Here is a 22,471-nt window from a genome sequence, read left to right as displayed (position 1 = left end):
ACAGGAGTTTCTTCAGGGGAGGGGACGGGGGAAGGGTTTGTGTACACAGCAATGTGTGTGGGTCGATTCACCAGGACATGAGTGTATACGCACTGCAGCTTAAAATAACCTTTTCATGGGTCGACGTGTACAGAGCACAACAAAATCCATTCAGATTGTTCTGCGTGTTTGGAAAAGGTCTCGCGCAGGTATGCGGATTCAGACCCCCTTCTCTCTCGCTCCTGTGAGAGTGGAGGAGTCGGGTTTGAGGGTTTTGGGAGGGTGGGGGTGGTTAGATGACTGAGTGACAGGATTGTATCACAGGCTCTTAATATGAAGAGCCCTTTCATCCTTGACCCACAAAAAGAGAGAGAGAGAGAGAGAGAGAGAGAGAGAGAGAGAGAGAGAGAGAGAGAGAGAGAGAGAGAGAGAGAGAGAGCGCATGAGAGAAAAAGAAAGAAGAAAGAAGAAAGAGAGAGAGCGAGAGAGAACTCAACACAAGCATTCCTCTACTTCAGTTGAAGGGGTGGAAGGGATGGATGGCGTGAAGGCTAAAGGATAGAAAGACAGAACAGAAAAAAAACCAGAACAAAAATCCTTAAAAATCACATTTTCAATAACTGAAAGCAGGCATATAATAAAATATAAATATTAGATGAAACTAAACAAAAATTAGAATTAGCATCTAGTAAAATTGCTAAAATTAAAACTGAAATAAAATAAATGAAACCTAAATAGAAATATTTTAAAAACTAATAAAAAAACTTAAATAATATAATAGCTATTTTTTTAAATAAATACTATAATAGTATATAAATGCTGATCAATTTTGCTGAGAAAAGTCCCTAACTGAAGATGAAGGTTTATACAGGAATTAAAATAAATTAGATAAATATTCTAAAATACATATTTTAGAATAGTAATGGCACATATTTCCTCATCAAGCCACGATTTGAGGTATCATTCATTCACAAAAAAGTTAGGCCCAGGTTGGGGAGGCAGGGAAAGGGTTTTGTACACATCCATAACCGGAAGTATGAGCCATTGTAAAAGTTTGAAGAGCAGCAAGAGAGACAGACAGAGGTGGACGCAAGAAAAGAGGGGTAAAGCTGCTGGATTGCCAGGCTTCTCAGGAGGCTGTCGAGGAAGAGAGCCTCTTCAGCAGAACAAACCCTTCTTTGTGCTCCAGAGAGAGGCTCTCTCCCCCACTGCAGGGCCTGCTGGGTACTTTATAAAGTCCACTCAGTCAGTCCTGGGGGCCGCTGACACACTACCAAAGTATGTGTGCGTGCAGATTCTCATGAGTATGTATTTTTGCTTTTATTCCAGATAAACTCTCGAGAAAAAGCTGCCAAGTGGAGTTTTCGGTTTTGTTCTTTTTGGAGAAACAGTGATTGACAGCACATACATATACATAGATTGCAGAGGAGCAGAACGGAAGTTCAATGTTCCACAAACGATCAGTTCCTAAGTAAGATCCACAAATTCACATTGGAGGGCTAGCTTGGCCAGACAGGGAGACGACAAGCAGAAAAGAGCAAAAGAAAGAGATGTTTCTGGAAGGAATGTGTTGCATCAATCTGAGGGCCACTGGGCAAAGAAAGGAAGTGCTTTTTTTCTGCAAGGGATTGCAATTCTGATCTGTGTTTTTGAGCAAGCGTTGCATGCAGGACGCCATAGGAGGACACACACACACAAGATCAGGCAGTTGTTTCTGACAACATTAAGATTACATTGAGAGTTCTGATGAGGATTTATACTTTATACAAAAACTTAACATCCCTCAAAAGAGATCACAAAACTCAAACTGCTCAGATTTGCCATGATACCTTCAAATGAAAAATAGAGCCGCACAATCATCTTTTAACTTCAAATAAAACTTGTATCAATTACATCATTACACAAGTAGGCGGTGACAAGTGACTTAAATATATTCATCATTGCAATCATTCATTCAAGAGATTTGATCAAAAATGTTTCATCCAGTAATAAAACAAGATAAATATTCATGAGCGAGTCATTGAATCATTCATTCAACATTTTCTTTTGTCAGAACCTCTAGTAAATTACATGTTATTTTGTTTAGTTGTCAATTTTGAATCAGGGGTGAATTGTGTGATCACTACTAAACATGTTCTCTATGTTCTTCACATTTATTTTTATAGCTCTATAGTTGTACTTTGCCAATAATTGCAAAAAAACAATTAAGAAATAATTGAATAAACGTTCTTTATATTTTCTGCTGAAAATGTGAGCGAGACTGTGGCAAGCAGCGAGGCGAGGGCCCGTGATAGCGGGTCGGTGGCGAGTGGTAATGAGCGCCAGCTGCGCGACACACCGGTCTCGTCTCACCATGGTGGAGTGACGGGAGTATAAAAGGAGGAGCAAAGGCAGCGAAAGACGAGAGAGGACCAGGCCTGGACTTTATGTTGAGTTTTGTTCATGTTTTATGTGTATGCGGGCAGTCGTCCGCGAGGGGATGCCCGCGGTTTACTTTCGTTTTGTTTATTTAATAAAAGTTGTTGAATGTTCGCCGGTTCCCGCCTTCTTCCTTCCCATCTACGAACGTTATTACAGAGATCTTGCCACCACAATGCTTGAGTGCTGAAAGTGGTTGCTAGGGTGGTTGCTAAAGTGGTCAAAAGAGCCCACCCATAAAGGCACACTTTACCCAAAAATCATTTATTATCATTTACTTAGCCTCAAGATGTTACAAAACGGCATGGATTTATTTAATCTGCTAAACACAGTAGAATATATTTTGAAGGATGTGTAACAAAACATTTGATGTTAGCCATTGACTTCCATAGCATGGGGGAAAAATACTATGGAAGTCAATGGCAACAGTCAACTGTTTGGTTACATACATCCTTCAAAATACCTTCTTTTTTGAGCAAACTATGACTTAAAGTCTTTAAGATATTCTGAGTCTTCCCCGAATATAAGTCAAGCAGATTTTGACTGTTTTATCGTCCAGATTTTTGACTGTTTTATCGTCCCCCAGTCAAAAATTCTTAGCCTAAACACTTAAAAAAGGTGGTTTAGAACAAATCCCAAAATGTGAGCAAGAATAAGAGAGATGCCCCAGCCCGACTACTAAAATAGAAATACTGAGCTATGAAAAAGAAACATTCAAGCACACACACACACACAACATGGAAAAACAACATTCAGCAGCATATCAATTCATCTTCATAATTGAGAGAGAAACATCTATTGGTTGGACAAATGTTGAAGGACACACTAAAATTGGACTCATCTATCAGAAATTGTTCTGTTTTTCCTTTCAGCCAGATGAAGCCATCAGAATTCCAGACCTGCAGTCAATCTGATTATGTATATAGATCGTAATTTTCTCTGGAGAGGGTTTGTGTGTCTCTCCGTACATGCAGTGTGTGTTTTCATGTGTCTGTGATTGCATGGCCCATTGTTCCTGCTGTAAACACTATCTGTCTCTCTCCATCCAACGAGGAAAACTCGCAGCTCAGGGAGCCGAAGTGTTTATCCAACAGACTCACTGATCAAGGGGACGCATTTGTGTTTCACAGACCCTGGAGGCATTTGATTTCCCCCCACACACACAATCTACGCTAATTCAAGCACCATTATATAGTCCCATGCCTAAACTTTGACAGAAGAAATGGCATAATCATAACAAAATATGATGCTAAGATCATTTTGTTGTAACTCTCCTCGGGTGAACTCCAAACACTGTTAAATAACAGACAGTAGAGCTATGCTCTCCTCACTGCATTTACACAAGCTCGAATCACAGGGTGAAGTGTATAGCAGTCCTAAATATTTACTATGAAATGTTTGTATTTGGATTAATGAAAGTTAGTGCAATATTCTTGGCTGACTGCCTCGAGACACACCTCTGGACATGCAGACAAACACACACTCTGTCAAAGGTCCCACAGGTAAAGATCTCCATCAAGACTGCTGGCTTGGATCTGTGAATTTTAATAAAATGTATTCATAAAAAGAGAGACGTGTGCGCTCTTTCAAACACACACACTCCACTGTCTTAGTATCCATTTTTTACTTATGGTGCTCCAGACCTCCTGACATAAAATTGATTTCATCTGAACTATGTTTGAGTAAACGTTTAAAAATATATATATATTTATTATGTTCCACTTATTGACAGACTAATATATTGGCCAGAATCAGCTTATTTTCATTCATCTGACGATAAATATGTCACCTATGCCAATTAAGAATATTTGTATTTTGCTTTCTTGTAAAAGTTCTTACTTAGTATTGAGTAATGCAATTTTATTTTAAATGTTGTAATGAAATTTAACTGCAATCTATCACTACTAAAATATAAGTGTTAATCAATCAATAAATAAATAGATAGATAAATATGACTGGATTGATGGATGGATGGATGGATGGATGGATGGATGGATGGATGGATGGATGGATGGATGGATGGATGGATGGATGGATGGATGGATGGATGGATGGATGGATGGATGGATGGATGGATGGATGGATGGATGGATGGATGTTATACATCAATTAATTTATAATAATTTATTTCAATTAATCACTGGTCAAATACAATTTAATAAATAAACAAAATATATTAATGTTCAGATGTTTACTGAAATGTAATTGCTGGCAAAATAAAAAAAAAATGTAAAGGAAGCACAGATGTAGCAAGCAAATAAATAAAATGCCTAAGATATTAAACTAAGATATTGGTCACCACAGATAGGAATATGGCTGTGAACTCTTTCCTATGGGACACTGCGGTGTTGATTCAACTGAATCTAAGACAAAGCCCACCTTTCAAAGCTAAAGCAAACGGACTCAAAAACTGACTATAATATTCCAAACAGTCTGAAGATCCGCCCTGCCTTGGGAACGGTGAGCCCTGTGGATATATAGCGCTTGGCTGTGAATTCCCAGCATGCTTGGGGTGGGAGGGTGTTGGCTTTCAGGATGTGCAATAAAAATCATCCGTGGACTCATTCGGCTCCTGCGTGGAGAGCGTTATGCAAACAGCCCTCCAGGAAAACGAGACGACTTCACGGCTACCCTCCAGCCGCTCCCCCTCTCCGTCACCCTTCCGCTCTCAGCAGCTGATTAGTCCCGCTGTGGACGAGTCCGAGGAATGACCTGAATTACTCCCAGTGTCACTGATAAAAGCCCATTCAGAGAATTAGATCAGGGTGTCGCTATCATGCCAGGCCATCTCTGGTGTTTCAAGGCATTGTTTTCATTTCCATGCTTCCCATCCTGAGTTAACAGGCTGAGAACTTTACCCTCTCCCCACCCAACGTCCCTGAAAAAACCCAAAAGCAACGGAAGCTCGAGTGAATCACGCAACAGTAAAGACGTGCTGCTGATTTATAGCTGCTGGTCAGTTATTTCACTAGCCGACTCCGACACGTTTGACCTCAGTGGGGCTGAAGGGACTCTTGTGTAGGGAGATTCCCCAGCGGAGGGGGAGGGAAAGTTACGTAGGAGGCAGACCGGACCTTCCCCAGCTCCTCTCCAGCCCTGCACGCCTGATCAGCTTGTGCTGGATTGGCCAGCATTGCCCTAACTGAACATGGGGGTTTATCAGTGAACAGAAAAGCCTGCTTTGAACCGTGTCATCAAATCCACAGTAAAATTAAGCGGCCAAATGATCATCATTGTCTTCTGACACGATCTGGAACTTTGTTCATCCACGCATTCATAACATTGTGATACACTCCTCCCATAAATTGTGCATCTGAATGAGAAACTCCAAAAAATGCATAAGCAAACGGTTAGGAACTCTGGCCCTTAAAGTTATGTATGGAAATATAAACGTGCAGAAAGAGTAGTGAGAGGAAACAAGGGAGAAAGAGGAGAGTTTCATGGCAGGCCTGCTCAGACATGCTCTGTATTTAAGAAGGAGTTTCCTTTGCTCTGACTTGATCTACAGTTCAGACTCTATGATAGAGGGGGTGAGAGAGGACGACAGAGGAAGAGAGAGATTCTTGGATCTGCCCTGTCTGGATGAAGCCTGTCACATTCATAAATGGTGCCATTGTCTGTCAAAAAAAAAAAATCCTTAAAAAGCCCAAAATGTGCTCGCGTTACTCTAGATACAGATCAGACTCAGTGTGGCGTCTTGCTTTAAATATATCCCAGGATTGAATTTAGCAGATAAAGACCAAAAAACACCAACACAGAGCTGATTTTAAAACAAACATTCTTTTATTATTTTCTCACCCTCATGTTGTTCCAAAATGACTTACTTTCTGTGGAGCACGAAATATAAATGGCTGAAGAATATGTAATGGGAGCTGTAATGAGAACTGGTGCTTTTAAGAGCCAAAAATGGCACACAAGCACCGCGTAACCTATGCACTACATTGCAAGACTTATGACAAGCCATACGCACAAAAGTTATGCGTTCAAACTTGTACCTTTTTAGTTCCACAGAAGTCATAAGGGTGAGTACATAATGACAGAGTTCTTTTTTTGGGGGTAAACTGCCTCTTTAAGAATGTTTTTTAACAGATAAAATCTGTGAAGTGGGTTTGCACAGGTTAGTGAACCAGTGGAGGGTTATGGAGTTCACTCCTGTGAAGTGCACACTCACCCTGTTCTGTGAGCGGGGCAGTGCAAACTGTGCCAGTCCGTTTGGCAGGGACCGGAGGTGTCAATCTGCTGGGTTTGCTTTTATGCGAGCCCTTGTTATCCTGGAACTTGAGACTACGATTACCAAACCACTGCCCCATGAAGGCACGCAGAAAGCCTGCAGCAGGACACAGTGGTAGCTGAAAATAGTAGGTCAGCAAAAAACAACGGAGAAAGAGCTAGAGAAATGAGAAAGAGAAAGAGGAGGAGGAGAGAAAACAAACTGGTGGAATGTTCCACTGTGTAATGTTCTGGAGAATGCGGTGGCAGTAGGTTGCAAAACCAAGGAATTAGGATTCGAAAACTTATACGAAACAAGCGAAAGAGGCTCTAAGAAAGAAATTTCACAACTGAGATCTCGCCAATAGCTCAACTGTTTCTCCCAGACACCAACAAAACTAAAAAGGCGAGCAAACCGAGACTTAAGACTAAAAGACAATAATATCACGTGCATTAGAGTTTCTGATCTCAACAGTTTGAGTCAGACTATACTAGGGCTGCACAATAGTAGACATTGCAACATTTTGTTTATGCAATATTTTTTTTATTTAGTCATATTACTTTAGTCATATTAATAGCTCAAAAAAAGTAGGAAAATGGCCTATGAAATAAGAAATATTATTGTTTTTATTGTGACTTAAAGAAATATACTGTAATAATACTATTAGTATAAATTACAATGTTATTTTTACATCTTAATTTCTTATACTGTAAACCATTAATTTTTTATTTTGACATCAAATAAATGTTTTGTGGGTTTTCAGTAAACGCATTCAATAAATGAATCGATGCTGAAACACTGGATTATGAGATTCATGCGATATTATTATTCTGTAATAATCATTGTTATTCTGTAATCAGCACATAATTATTATATTAAATCATAGCCTTTTAATATTGATAAATCACAAAAAGCCATACTGTTATCATTTTATTTTTTATATATCGTGCAGCCCATACTTTTTATTTGTTAATAATAATCTAATGTTTCTTTTTGTGTCCTAAGTAATTTTATGAGAAACATCTCAACCTGAGAGACAAAACTAAGATCTTACAAACCATTTTACTGCCATAATGTGACGTTTAGAAGTGAAACAGGGCATTTCCTGATCATACAGTGATCAGGAAAAAATATCCATCAGGAACAGATTGCTCATGATAAGGTAAGAAACATAAAAGGGCTTGATGATGTCAGTCAGTGGGGGAAAAGAGTCATTTCAAAGGTGTAGAAAGTTTTGAAGAGCTATTGCAAAGACTTTTTTCCTCAGGAATAACATTCACCAATGATTCATGCACAATAAGTCTATAAGGGAAAACAAACGGTCAATTTTGAGTCCAAGCTGTCTTTGTCTCCTGAGGTATGAAAGAGCAAGCTCTGAGCAAACAAGTTTTCCTCTGAGTGCTTTCATTCAAAAAAAGTACCCAGTGTGCCAACGGATTTCGAAAAGACTGGCATATTCACGAACACACACCGAGGGTGCGCCATGAAAAGGACGTGACTGAGACACAACGCTGCCCTTTTCCTCAGACCTCTCTTTCTCTCGCTCTCTATGCCGTTCCATGATGCACAAAAAATCCACTGTTCCTCAGCGGAGTGAGTCAGAGGAATGGAATTGAAGCTCTGCTATGATCATCTGTGCGGCAGAGGGGGTTTCCTCCACCAGGAAAGAGCGCAGACCAGATGAGAACAGTCACACACTAAACGAGGGGAAAAAAACACAGCAAATGCCATAAAAAGCAAAACAGTGCAAAGGAAAACAGGAACAACAAAGAGCAAGATGGAGAGAGCAAAATAACCAACTTGACTTGAGTTTGGTATAAATAAATGCACTTTTATAACTCTAACCAACCACCATCTGTTCCCGGAACTCCTGCTCTGCTGTTCGGGCTACTATGGGAGGCATCAACGTCTCTTTGCATGTATATGCATCTCTGCACATAGAGAATCTACTGTCTGTGAGAATGTCAGTTTGGGTGCAAGTGCAGAAAGATTTGGACACTACTAGATACTGGACACTACTACTTTTATGATTATGATGTTTTCATACTACATAACAGACATTTTTCAAAGACTGTGATGACTTGATTATTTCAACACTATATTTTGCCCCCGGTTTCACAGACGAGGCTCAAGCTAGTCCCAGACTAAAATGCATGTTTGATCTGTTTTAACTCAAAGTCACTTGCACTGGCAGATCTTAAAATATGTCAGTTCCATTGATTTGTCTCAAGATGCACACCAGTAATGCTTTTTTTTCTAAGGAACGTTTATTAAGGCTACTTAAAGGGCCTAATCCTGGCTTAATCGAATCCCTGTCTGTGAAACCAGGAATGTGTGTTATATTACTCGGGAATTTAATTACAGAAGTGCTGCAGAGTGAGATTTTCTATTTTACACATTTCTCAATATTTTTTTTAGTTTTTTATAAAGTCATAGAAATGCTATCATGGATTTTTTTTATTTTGCTACTGAAGCAAATGAGAACACAACAATTATATTTCTTGTTTCTGTTCACCACCACTAATAAAGGTTCTTATTATGACGACTTCCGCCTCGGAGAACCCAGAAATGTGAAAAGGGTCTGTGGTAACACCATAGTTTTCTTTAAAGTACCTTGGAGTACAGTAAATATAATACACACACAAGTACATATCCAAGTTTTATGGACTTGATGACATTGGTCAGAAGAGAGAAAGATGTCAAGTCTACCATTACTCTAGACTTGGTAAACAGCCTGATATGCCAGCGATTTAATTTCGCCCTGCAGCTCAGGCTGGAAACCTGTACATTCATTTATCCTGCTTCTGTTACACATTTGCAGGGACGCATCACAGACTGGTTTATCCACAGGGTGCGCTATTTGTGGGTTTAACACGATGATGGATAGAGAAGATAGATAGTAGGTCTGATTGGCTGAAGGACTATCCAATTGCGTACAGAGTCATTTGAACTATGCTCGTTAATCACACCTTTTGTGCAGTAGAAAATATAGAGCGGACTCCCTAGACCAATGTTTAATCTTAAAAGATTTAGCTTGGTCTGGTGATAGCAGACAACCATTACTCCCTATTAGAAACAAAGCACACATAAGTGCATAGAAGCCATGCATTGCATTAAATTGCATCAATTACAAATGGTAAAACTTCTTTTTGAACATGTCCAAAAACTGGTACAAGCACAGTACCCTTACAAAGAGTATTCCAGCAGTACAATCGTAAAGCGAGGGTCTCACGATAATACTATGGTATTCATGTATTCAGTACTTCATGTACTCTGGTGTACTATAAAATGAATATACTATAGTATTTACAATGTACTTACAAGAATGCCATGGTATTGGCATGGAACAAATCCAAAATATTATAGTAGCATGTCAAAAAAAAAAAAAATTTGTAGTATCAGTGGTGATCCTACTATATTCTCTAAGCACCTTGAAGTACCATAAATATCAAAATGTAAATGTGATGTATATATGCTACCATTCAAAAGTTTTGGTTGAGATATTTTACTGTTTTTGAAACAACATAAATATCTTATGCTCACCAAGGCCATGTTTATTTGATCATAAATAAAGGGGAAAAAATATTGTGAAATTACGATTAAAAATAATTTTTCTATTTTAATATATTTAAAAATTAATGTATTTTGTGATGCTTATTATCAATGTTAAAAACAGCTTAATATGCTGCTTAATATTTCTGCGGAAACTGAGGTACTTTTTCAGGATTCTTGGATGACTAGAAAGTTCAAAAGAACAGCATTTAGTTGAAATAACTAATATGTAACATGGTATATATATCTTTACTGTCACTTTTGATCAATTTAATGAATGACGTTCCACAACTCGGTTTCTAAAACTTGGCTGCAGACGTCAATGTCGTTACATTAAGGGAATTCTGGATGTTCCACTCGGGTCCTGTAGAAGGCCCCAAAATAGAGAGGAGCCAGACATGGTGCATTTCATAATGCTTTAACAAAAGTCAGCAATGTGATGTTCATCAAGACCAGCACGTCCCACAGTGAGATCAAACGCTTAGCAGGACTCGTACCCCCCAAGACTCAAGTTGCGTGATGTACGTATTTTGGCTCCCCTGAGGCTGTAGGCGACTGCTGTCTGCACAGGGTTAACCTGGAAAGAGCGTCGAGCCAGGTGCGGTGCGTTAGCGGTGCCTGATCTCCATATGTACACATTCTTTTAGAAGTTTTCCTTTGCTTCTAAACGTCTGCCCAAGGCCTCTTGCTCTCTTGACTGTCAGAAGGGAGACATTTTTGCACACAGTTTTTTGGGACCATGGCTGTTAATATTAGACATCTGCCTTTTGGAGTTCTGTTTCTCGGTGCTGGAGGAAAGGGGTGAGGGATTGGGGGGCCACAGAGAGGGGGGAGGCCTCTGAGCCACATCAACAGGAAACATATTTACGCGGTCCAGAGAAAAGGAGTGAAGGAAAGGAGATAGGGATAGAATACAAGGACGCAGAGAGCATTTAACAAAGAATATCAGGTGAACTAACTTGATTACAAGAATACAAAAATAAATAAAGTTGAGGAGAGCATATAAAGGTCATTATTCTGAAATGCAAGCATGTGTGTGTATTTTACTGGCCTCCTGATGAGAGCGAGTCGACAATGTGTCTGCAAGGATTCGCAAACTAACGCAAAGTGATGCATTTGAGCAGCAAAACATGTTTTTATAACGCCTCACAATTTCTTGACGGTTACTCGGGAGGACTAAATTGGTGTCAATCCTGCAGACAACGATCAAAAGCCCTACGCCTGGCTGGAAAGCTGATTTAGAGGGGGAAGTAGAATTTAGATGTTAATGTAATTTTTGGGTAACTTTCTTAAAGGTTTAGTTCACCCAAAAATGAAATTTCTCTCATTAATTACTTACCCTAATGTCGTTTGACACCTGTAAGACCTCCGTTCATCTTCAGAACACAAATGAAGATATTTTTGTTAAAATCCGATGGCTCAGAAAGGCCTTCATTGACACCAATGTAATTTCCTCTCTCAAGACACTAAGGCACTAAAGACGACGTTACAAAGCCCATCTCACTACAGCTCTACAATCATTTTATAAAGCAGAGAGCATAGTGATTGTGTGCAAAAAGACGAAATAACGACTTATATAGTGATGGGCCGAATTTGAAAAGATTTGAACCGGTATGAATCAGCGTATCGATTCATGATTTGGATCACGTGTCAAACTGCTGAAATCACGTGACATTGGCGATCCGAATCGATAGACCGATTCATAATGTTCAAAACTTTGTTTTGAAATTGGCCCAACACTATACAAGTCGTTTTTTGGGGGGGTTTTGCGCACAAAAAATATTCTTGTCGCTTCATAAAATTATTGTAGAATCATTGTAGTAAGATGGGCTTTGTAACGACGTCTTTAGTGCCTTTTATGAGTCTTGAGAGAGGAAATGACATTGGTGTCTATGAAAGCCTTTCTGAGGCATCAGATTTAAAAAAAAAAAAAATTTTCATTTGTGTTCTGAAGATGGACGGAGGTCTTATGGGTCTCGGACGACATCAGGGTAAGTAATTAATGACAGAATTCTCATTTTCAGGTGAACTAACCCTTTAACACCAATTAGCAGACATGTCATTCGGAAAGTCTAACAAAGTTGATTTTGAAAATATGCAATTTTGCACGATTGCCCAAAAATAAAGTCAATTAACTGTGATTTGTGAGCTTAATTTTGCTCTTTTAGACAAATGAATGAATGAATGAATGAATGAATGAGGCATTTATACATTTCATATGTGCTACTGTACACCCAAAGTGCTTTACACTCATTTCAGGGACGTCTCCTCAACCACCACCAGTGTGCAGCATCCACTTGGGAAGCCTCTGAATTACACACATAGAATGTGCAACCTCTTTACAGAACTGTTTTAATAAAGATAAGCCAACTGTACACTGCCCAGCCCTGGGAAAACATTTATCAGCAAATTGTTTGCAAAAATGCAAAGTCAATATCATAGAATAACAGGGGAATCGCCTTATCCAGCGTGGCACGGCCAACTGGCAAAGATTGAACAAACATTAGAAAATTAAACAAAGTTCTTATCCTGAACATGCCAGAACATTACCGTGGCCTTCAACTGAATCATATTCTACACCTGTGAGGTGCAGACTTTCCTTCTCGGTCTACATTCTCTCTCGCTCCTCTGTCGGCCAGCTGCCAGCTCCATCTCTGCCATAAAGCAAACACCCCTCTGCTGCTGATTCGGCTATTCTCATTGGACAAATTGAATTAAACAGTCATTGCAGCTCCTCTTAGCTGTGTAAACATTGATGCGGGCGCTCAGACGGTCGGAACCAGTGTCCTGTGGTCTAGGCTACTGTGATTCTCCATATTTAATCTCATACATACACTTGAAAAACTCTTACTGAGGGAATCCAGCGGCCTTTGTTAAGTTAAAAAGACATTATGAGGTCAGATATAATTTAGTTTAAAGATTCAGTGACCGAATGCCTCTCCACTGGCCAAACACACAAGAGGGTTAGAAATGGTTTTGTAGAACTGTGACATGGCCTAGATCCCTTAGAGGTTTGCAAATAATTATTACGGAGATGATTTTTTGGCTGCGCAATTTAGGAGGAATTTTTTTTTGGTTTGTTTTTGTGATAAAGTTGCAACCAAAAAAAATCTCCAGGTTGGCTGTCCTTGTTTGTATGGCCGCAATATTTGGCCAAATTTCTTAATTATTATTATTATTTTTTTTAAATAAAACTGTTAAACAAAATAAATATATCTATTTTTATCTCAATTAATTGTGCAGTCCTAGACATTTGCTAAATTGGTGCGGATGTGTTTCAAGAGATGCGAAGTTAAAATGCAAGTTAAAAGGCAATTTCACTCAAGACAAGCAGCAATACAAAATGCATTGACACGTTAATTATACTTCACAAGTTATGCCAAATTCGTCTCTGTTCTTGGATTCACACCAGCTGTGAACCATCCAAATCGCACACCTTACTACATCTCTGAGCATGCATGAGTTTAGAAAGCAGCCATTACGCCAAATAAACAAATGGAACATAAAATAGACTTCGAATGGCACCAAAAGCTTGAGTGAAAACACCCTGATTCATTTCAAAGCAGGTCTGATTCATTTACAGATTACAACAGCAACATTTAGCAACAGAAAGCTACTTGAAGATACAGTGGAGGAAAAGAAAATCTTCATTGGACAAACCTTGGATGCACTGTAAAGCTCCGTCTTCTGTGCGGATGGTGAACGTCTCACCTGGGTTCACCTGGACCAGGATCACCTATAAAAAAAGACAAGATCACACATATCCATTACGTCAAACTAGAGGCAATTCTATGTCTTTAGCTAAAGGTTCTTAGCTAAAGAGCTGTTTTGACTTGGAGGAATATTTCTGGGGTCGTGAGATCTTAATTTTTCTCAACTGACAATTTATTAAATAAAAATAAATCAATAACAACAAACAAAGGGACAATAGATAGACTCCCCTAAACTCACCTGCTGTGGAGCATCGCCATTGATCATGTGGTGCATCATGGGAACCTCGTTGCCCAATGGAAGCGAGAGGTCCATCATTTGGTCCGTCATCATCATGGTGACGAACATTCATGGAGCCCTCCGTGCAACAGCCTGAGAAAGATACAGACTTTGTTCAAATAATATCTGACCGTATAATGAAACGGTCGCTATATACCAGAAGGCTCCTTAAATGAGCAATTAGCCACAATTGAAATCAGCCATGATGAGAACATAATGAAGAATAAAGCAGATCCAGACACGCGCATCAAATACACTTAAATTCATGACTCAGTGAAGAGCTACTGGTCAGTAATGGAAAGGGGTGAAATCATTATGATGTCACCCATGTTTATATGATGATGTAATCTGTATAAGGATGATGTAATCTGTATATAAAATGCAGTTATTGGGCGACAGTCTCTCCACCACAGCCTGGAGACAGGACAGAGAGAGAGGAAAAAAAGGGAAAAAGGAAGAACGAAAAAAAACCCAGGATTCTTTGAACACGCAGGGAGAAATAGATGCACTTTTTTGCCCCAAGTTTTATTATCTTTAAGAGCGGCAGAAGAGCCATGTTCTTCAACATACTCTTGTCTTTCTCAAAAAACTTTTCTTTAGCTTTAGAAGAGTTCATAATGTATAGTTTATCCATGTTTCATATATTACATATTTTGATACTTAAATTCGCTTAAGAATCACTGAAACTTACTATTACAGGTTTTATTAGAAAAAATAATACAGCTCAATAGTAAATTCAATTAAATATTAAATTTGAAATATGTATTGCCATGTGTTTGTTATTGGCCATAACATGAAATCAATTATAAAAATATTATTATAAATTCAGCTTTTAATTCAAATGTACACTTAGCATGTCTAGTGCATTTGTATGCAAGTGTTAGCGTCTTGCTAAATATGCCATCTTAAAATTCATTCTTAATATTTTGGTTCACACATTTAAAAATGAATGCAGCATCTTTCACCTTGTGTTAAAAAAAATCCTTCAGACGTAGTATATGTAGCACCGATCATCATGGTGCATTGTGCAGGCTCTGACGTTTAAAACACTTGCACAACAAACCTGCTCGGCAGTCAAGTTTGCTGTGCATCTGTAAGTACTCTATAGGCTAGTGTAGCTTTATGTTAAAAGGCATTCTGCTTCTGTCTTCAAAACAAGCGCAATCTTGTGCTGCATACACACCTCTCATATTCGCTTCACATGACACTCTTAAAATTTAAACAACCAAAGTTCAGGTAGTGGGGGAAAGATCAGCAATGATAGTGTCATCTCCTCAGCTGACTGGTGCCATTTCCCTCCACGAAAGCAATAACCTGTCCCACTTAACTCCAAACACACACGTGATCTCCAGGGGTCAAACCCAGAGCGACAAAAATCATTCATCTGATTTTCTGAAGTAGCGCGTGAAAACAACAACAACTACAGTGATTACAGACAGAAGTCTTAAGCTATGAAAAAATTCTGAGGTGATACCATGAGGTCAATATATTGTTTTTACTATAGCAAAATGTTCATAAAACACATGTAACCATAAAAATCATGGAATTTTGTGGCATTTTTTAGTTAGAATAACTTCAGCTGGCTATTAAAAACCACAAAAATCTCTACATACAAATGTTTAAGACGTGAGGAGTTGTAGACTTGAGAGCCGAGACGTCCTCTGATCTTTAGGAAAGAGGAAGATGAGAGAATAGAGATAGGGGCTTTTTATTGGGTCATAAATGCCTTCACTTCCACTGCTAAAACACACACACAAATATGCTAACACACACCACCAACAGCCAACCTGTTGCCTTGGATTTCACAATAGAAAACATCCTGAAGTTAACATGAAATGGTTCGCAACCTACAATCTCCATAATGTGACATTTAACTTTATTCATATATATTTTATGTATATTAATATTTTATATATTTTATATTATTATAACTTGGTTTTACCAAAACAAAACAACCCAACGCAAAAAATTATCAAAATCTTTGGTCCAACATGTATCATTATTCCAAGCAACCTCAAAACAAAACAAAACACCAAAATTGTGCTACTTTACTTTGAAACAACATGTATCATTATTCCAAGAAACAGCAAAACAAAATAAAACCAAACAAACTAAACTAAACTAAACTAACAAAACCCCAAATTGTGTTTAGTCCAACTTTTCTTTGGTCCAACATGTGTTATTCCAAGAAACAGCGAGAAAAAAAAAGGAGAAAAACAGCAAAATTGTGCTACTTCTCTTTGGTCTAAAATGTATCATTATTTCAAGAAACAGAAAAACAAAACTGCAACTTGCAACTTATGTTTGGTCCAACATGGGCCTATTGCACAAAACTAGGATAATGGATTAAGCCGGGATATCTTGGTGATCCTGGCTTAATTTATCCACCAATATGAAGTTATTTTTATCGTTCTTGGCGTGTGTGCACCTTCAGGGCACGTTTACATGACAGCGGTGTACTAAATTTTGCATACAGATGACAAGATCACCAAGATATCCCAACTTAATCTCTAATCCTAGTTTTGTGCAATAGGCCCCATGTGTTATTCCAAGAAACAGCTAAACAAAACGAACAAACAAAAAAATAAACACACAAAACTCCAAAATGTTGCTACTTTTTTTTTTTGGTCCAACATGATATATCATTATTGCAAGAAACAGCAAAACGAAACAAAAACAAACAAACAAACAAAACCCCAACATTTTTGCAACTTTTGTTTGGTCCAACATGATTCGTTATTCCAAGAAACTAACAAACCTCCCAAAAGTTGCTAATGTTGTTTGGTCCAACATGTATCATTATTCCAAAAAAAAAATCCAAATGACATCCCCCCCAAAGAAGAAAGAAAGCCTAACTTAAATTATTTTAAAAAGTCAGGTTTTGGAAGAATAGTCAGTTGACCAGTGTGTCTTTAACAATTACATGGACAGAAGTTCTATATTCACCTCACTTGAAGCACAACTAAGGCATCCTGCAGGTTCTCATTCTGAGCATGCTTGTTTTCCTTTCCCCTGCGCTCTTTGCCATGGCCTTTAATTACCACCCAACTAAAATCATTAACACTACGGCTTAACACACCAAGGCCTCTGGGGTCCAAAAAACTTCTCTCTCTCTCTTTACCCCTCAAGCAATCAGTCCATTCTTTCTTTTCTTTCTACTCTCCTAATTCCCCTCATTCCTGAGGATGGCTGGAGTCTGAACTTCTGTAGGGCTGAGGGGGGCGTTTAAGGGCTAAATCCCCTGAGAGAAAAGTTGAGAAGATTCATACAATGTCAGAGCAGAGGGGAGCGCGGGGGGTGTCGCACAAAGAGGCAGGACCCCCTACCTTCACGGGTCATGTTGTTGTGACCACGTCACAGCAAGTGTCAATCAAGAAAGACACAGAGTCCTTTCATGGCACGGCTGAGGTTCCAGTGATGTGGGGTATTCCCTAGACCACCTCCCCGTCGGTCACACAGCCAAACAGCACGCCTTTCACAGAACCAAAACAACACTAATGAAACAATCATTCCCTTGGTGACAACATCTACTACATCTCAAGACCTGGATGTATAGGGGTTCAGATTTTAGAGTACATGAATCAGAGTGCAGATTGATAAAGATGCAACTAAATGCAGTTATAAAAAGGGAAATAGCAAAATTCTGAAGTTTTGAAAAGGCGATCTCTATAATATTATGCGCTATGCATCTCCTCTAGATTTCCAGAAAGGACATTAAAATGCCACAAAAAATCTGAGGCATGACGCTTCAGAGAAGCAAAATTCAGACCAGCATTTCTAAATATTACTGTTAAAAAGTGTAATTTCCACAAAGTTACTGATTATTTTCAAACAGGTTTCCCAAATGCTCATCATCCAATAGTTGATACAACAGATAGCCACACACCAAACTCACACTATTGGCTAAGCCGGTGTTGCTGGGTAAAGGACAGTCAAGACAATGTTTTATCAGCACCACAGAGCCAATGTTTACAAGCCTGACAAGCCAGACCCACATCAAGATGTTTGGTCTGGAAACTCACCATTGACGGCTCAATCCGAGGGGCGGGATAAACGGTTGTCTTTCAAACTCCCTCTGCACGCGATAGGATAGCGCTACAACCAACCAGAGCAACGAAGGTGAAATGGAGCTCGTTGATAGATTAAACATTCACCGTATCCGGTCGGCTAAACTCCGAACACATCTTCCCTTTTTAAGAATGACTTCAGTGCCGTTCTTTGTTCTTTTCTCAGAGAAAAACTTAACTCCAAGTCTTCCAGAGTCGTGGTCAAAGCTGATTCTAAAGACCGCAGTTCGCCAGTTTCTGTGTTTACTAGAAGCACGCAAGCGCAACTCGGCCGTCGTCATTATGGCCCCGCCCACCGACTCTATACACGCTGTGATTGGCCCGGCAAGCGTTTGGCATTTACAGCTCAGAAGGGTATTGAGAGTTGCTAGACAACACTCGCGGGCAGATTAGATTTGCTGCCGCTAGGGTGCGTCTAAATTTTTAGGCTAAATGTTTACACTTTTTTCAGGGGAATCAACCTACATCAATTTACATCTAGCTATACATTAGAAAGTAATTTGGAAAATTTTCACAACAGCAACCAAGCAGTAATACAGCATCCTGCCTGCCACACACGCACACACTCCACCACCATAAGACAGATTTAATTCTTTTTAGAAATCTGTTCTTGCATCTGGCAGGTTTACAGTCCCAGATGTGGACCCAGTCTAGCATGGGCCTATAATCCAGCTAATGGCACATAATAACACTGAGGAAGCTGGGAAACCAAGAAAACCATCACTTTTTCCTCTCCATCTCCCCCTTATTCTCTTTTATTCTCCTTCCATCCATTCTCTCAGCCCTGATCAGCTGAAACACACACACACACACACACGCTCAGGCTTGCACACACACATTCCCAGAGAATGAAACAATCTAAATGTCACATTTTTTTCCCCTGCAAAGTAACTCACCTCGGGGCGCACAGCATTTCCATCTCCCTGATGTTGACTCACGTCTGTGACTCGGATCAGCATTTACAGCCAGATGACATCACCTCTTTAAAAATATCTCGACACAAATATCTCAGCCACAATGGAACTGAAGCGATAACGGTCCAGACAAGGAACAGACAGGAAATCAAGGACACATTACAGGAGTGTGACAGAATAATAAACCAACTGACTGGCCTTTATTTGTGTCTGGTCTAGTAGATTGCTCTAGTCGGTTTGCTAGCCTGGCTTGTACCTAGAGTTGCCCAGCATGACTACAAAGCTAGAACTACAAGCTGTAAAAGTCTGTTCACACCAAAGACGATAACTATCACAATAACAAAATTTAAATTTCCATACCACCACTATCACGATAACAGCCCAGAAGAACGATATAGTTGGAAACGCTGTCAGAACCATTTTATTCCAGAAGATTAACGATATAAACATTAACAGCCAATCAGAATCCACCTGACTTTGAAAGAGTTAAATGGCAAGCACAAGCTTATAATAAACAGAATATCATTTGTGTGAACGATAACAATAAAGATACAAGACACAGAAATCTCCTTTGTAAACGCACACATTCAGTTTATTAATAGCCACATTCAGATTATTAATAGCCACATACATTTAAGTCTCATCCATGAAGCTATCATATGCAGGGAGTACAAATACTATACTGACAAAAAAATATACTTTCTTTGCATTTTGATGGATTTACACAGACTGTTGAATGCTGCTCCGAAGTGACACTGCAATTAAAATGATGGTTTTAATTGTATGGTATAACGGTATAAGAACAATTTGTTACACTCGTATTAAAGGTCCCATTCTTCGCGTGTTTTCGAAGCTTTGATTATGTTTACAGTGTGCAATATAACATGAGTTCATGTTTCACGTGTAAAAAAAACACACAATTTTTCACACAAGTTACTTATCTGTACAACGCTGTTTCCTCTGTCCTAAAAACGGCCTGATGATTTCCTTGTTCTATGAAGTCCCTCCTTCAGAAACACGTAACGAGTTCTGATTGGGCCAGCGCTTCCCGTGTTGTGATTGGACAGCAGCTTAGCGCACTTTCCCCGGAAATGTCCCGCCTCTTACCATTACAGGGAGATGCAAGCGCTGAATGCGCGCTCTTCTCCACGTGGGAGAGCAACAAGACCACGCCCCCTATTTTGCGTGTACTTGTGGGCGGAGGGTTAGTCAACAAACGGTTCTAGTGACGTCATTCCTGAAGGAAGTGCAGGGGTGTAGTCCAAACCGGCCGTTCGCTGTAGGCTTTGAAAGGGAACTTCTGTTAAATAAAATATCTCGGTTGGCATTGAACTTTGAGCTTTATAATTTTACAGGTATTATTTATGCTCCAACAGCAACATTTCACACTAACTAAAGTTTAAAAGATGGAATCGCAAAGAACAGGACCAAATTTGCTCAACTGTGTCAGCTTGCACATCGTTAAAACAACAATTACGATATTATCGTAGAAGTCGCACATCCCTAATCATATGTATTCAGAAGACCTGTAATACAGCAGACAGAAAGTCATGCAGATTTAATACAAGCGATGAACCCTAATGAAAATTCTATTACTTTTATACTTTTTCTTGAAAAAGTATTATTTTTCTTCTACTATAGTTGGTGAAATAAACATTTAAACAATTTAACTTGTTTTCATGACAGACATTAAATAATGAATACATTACTAGGTTAAGTAAAAAACTAATGAATATGTAATACAGTGAGTGCATATATTTAGAAAAATGCTCCTCTCTGTAGTTTTCTAGCTAACTAATGAGTTTATAGACACTGAATAGCTTTCTTGAGGTAAATGTAACGTACAGTAAAGTGACATTGTAAAGCCTAGAAGCTGTCTTTCCCCGGTTGAAATGCTGATCGAGTAATTAGGCCCTGCATGAGACAGGACTCATTTCAGTAAGATGTAATGGTGTACCTTATCCACGTTGTGTGTATGAAATAGATGCTGAACACGCTCATTTTAGGTAGCCAAAATTTCAGTACATAGCCTACACATGAGGGTTAGTAAACAATGACTTTTTTTGTGAACTATCCCTTTAAAAGGTAGGGAAAGTGTTTTTTTGTCACTTTGTTTTAAAGTCTCAGGACCAAAAAATATTCATCCAATCATTGCATTTGGTCTGATGATCCATGACGCCGCAAACATACAGCAGCCAAATTTTAAAGTTCCTCCTGGACTACAACAATGAGATAATGCTGCATTCGGGCCATGTCTCATTGTTCAGGACTTAGTTTAGAGACCATGATTTTCCTTCTAACACAACTGCTTGCTAAAATTCATAACAAAATATTAAAATTCATCATAGGAGTTCAAATCACAGGTTTCACCCACAGTGAGGTGATTGGCACTCGCAGCCGCAATCATGTCAGTTTATGTTTTGTGTCTAACTGATCGCATGGTTTTTCGGCCAGTTTATGCAGTTCAAAGTACAAGTTGTGAGTCAAAATGATCGCATATTTGAAAACATTTTAAAATTATTGCAATATATAATTATTATTATTTTGTCAGCTTTATCACGGGATTATGATGAATAGGCCTATTCATGTTTTAACCAAGAGGGAAAAACGCGACATCCCGGGTGTCCTATAAGAGAGTGCTCTTCTGTAATTTGTACTGTATCATATAGCCTACCTTCTGTCGTTCATATTTCGTTCTGTAACTGGAAAAGAAGGGAATATCAGCTCATGTGAATGTGATCTGCTAAAAGGGATAGTTCACTTTAAAATGAAAATTCTGTCATCCTTTACTCCCCCTCAAGTTGTTTCAAACCTGTATGAATTTCTTTCTTCAGCTGAACACAAGGGAGGATATTTTGAAGAATGTCAGTAACCAAACAGTTAACTGGAGCCATTGACTTCCATAGTATTTTTTTTTTCTACTATGGAAGTCAATGGCTCCAGTTAACTGTTTGGTTACTGACATTCTTCAAAAAAATCTTCCTTTGTGTTCAGCTGAAGAAAGAAGTTCATACAGGTTTGAAACAACTTCAGGGAGAGTAAAGGATGAAAGAATTTTCATTTTAAAGTGAACTATTCCTTTAATCTGCTGCTTACACTGAGGCGCTCCGTCACGCTTTAGTAGGCTAAAGAACGCGACATCTACTGTTTGAATTTTGATACAAATTAAACCGAACTTGAAAGATGAAACCTTTTTTCATATTAAAACTAAAAAAGCAAATAGATTATTGCGATTATTGGATATGCACAGATAAAAGGTAGGCTATGTCTGATCACAGTAGGCTAAGCCCTTATAAATTTAACAGGAAGTGGTGTTATAAAAAAAATCTGTTTATTTATAT

At 38.9% G+C, this 22,471-nt stretch overlaps 1 protein-coding gene across 4 annotated transcripts in view; it reads right to left on the bottom strand.

Annotated features, from left to right (window-relative positions):
* The window catches only part of fndc3bb (fibronectin type III domain containing 3Bb), a 74,311-nt gene that overhangs the window by 40,689 nt on the left and 11,151 nt on the right, over positions 1-22,471 (bottom strand). For 3 of the 4 annotated variants that reach the window (XM_067434373.1, XM_067434376.1, XM_067434375.1), the window contains exons 2-3: positions 14,111-14,242; positions 13,820-13,895 (exon numbers count right to left, since the gene is read on the bottom strand). In XM_067434373.1, coding sequence (XP_067290474.1) covers positions 13,820-13,895; positions 14,111-14,218 — 184 coding nt within the window. In that variant the 5' untranslated portion in view covers positions 14,219-14,242. Of the gene's footprint in view, positions 1-13,819; positions 13,896-14,110; positions 14,243-19,112; positions 19,383-22,471 lie in introns of those variants that run through there. The other variant, XM_067434374.1, reaches the window with a different exon arrangement.

The sequence above is a fragment of the Pseudorasbora parva genome, chromosome 24, assembly GCF_024679245.1.
Source record: "Pseudorasbora parva isolate DD20220531a chromosome 24, ASM2467924v1, whole genome shotgun sequence".
In the NCBI taxonomy this organism is placed as follows: Eukaryota; Metazoa; Chordata; class Actinopteri; order Cypriniformes; family Gobionidae; genus Pseudorasbora; species Pseudorasbora parva.
The sequence above is the reverse complement of the archived record's forward strand: the minus strand, read 5'-3'. Positions and strand labels throughout refer to the sequence as shown.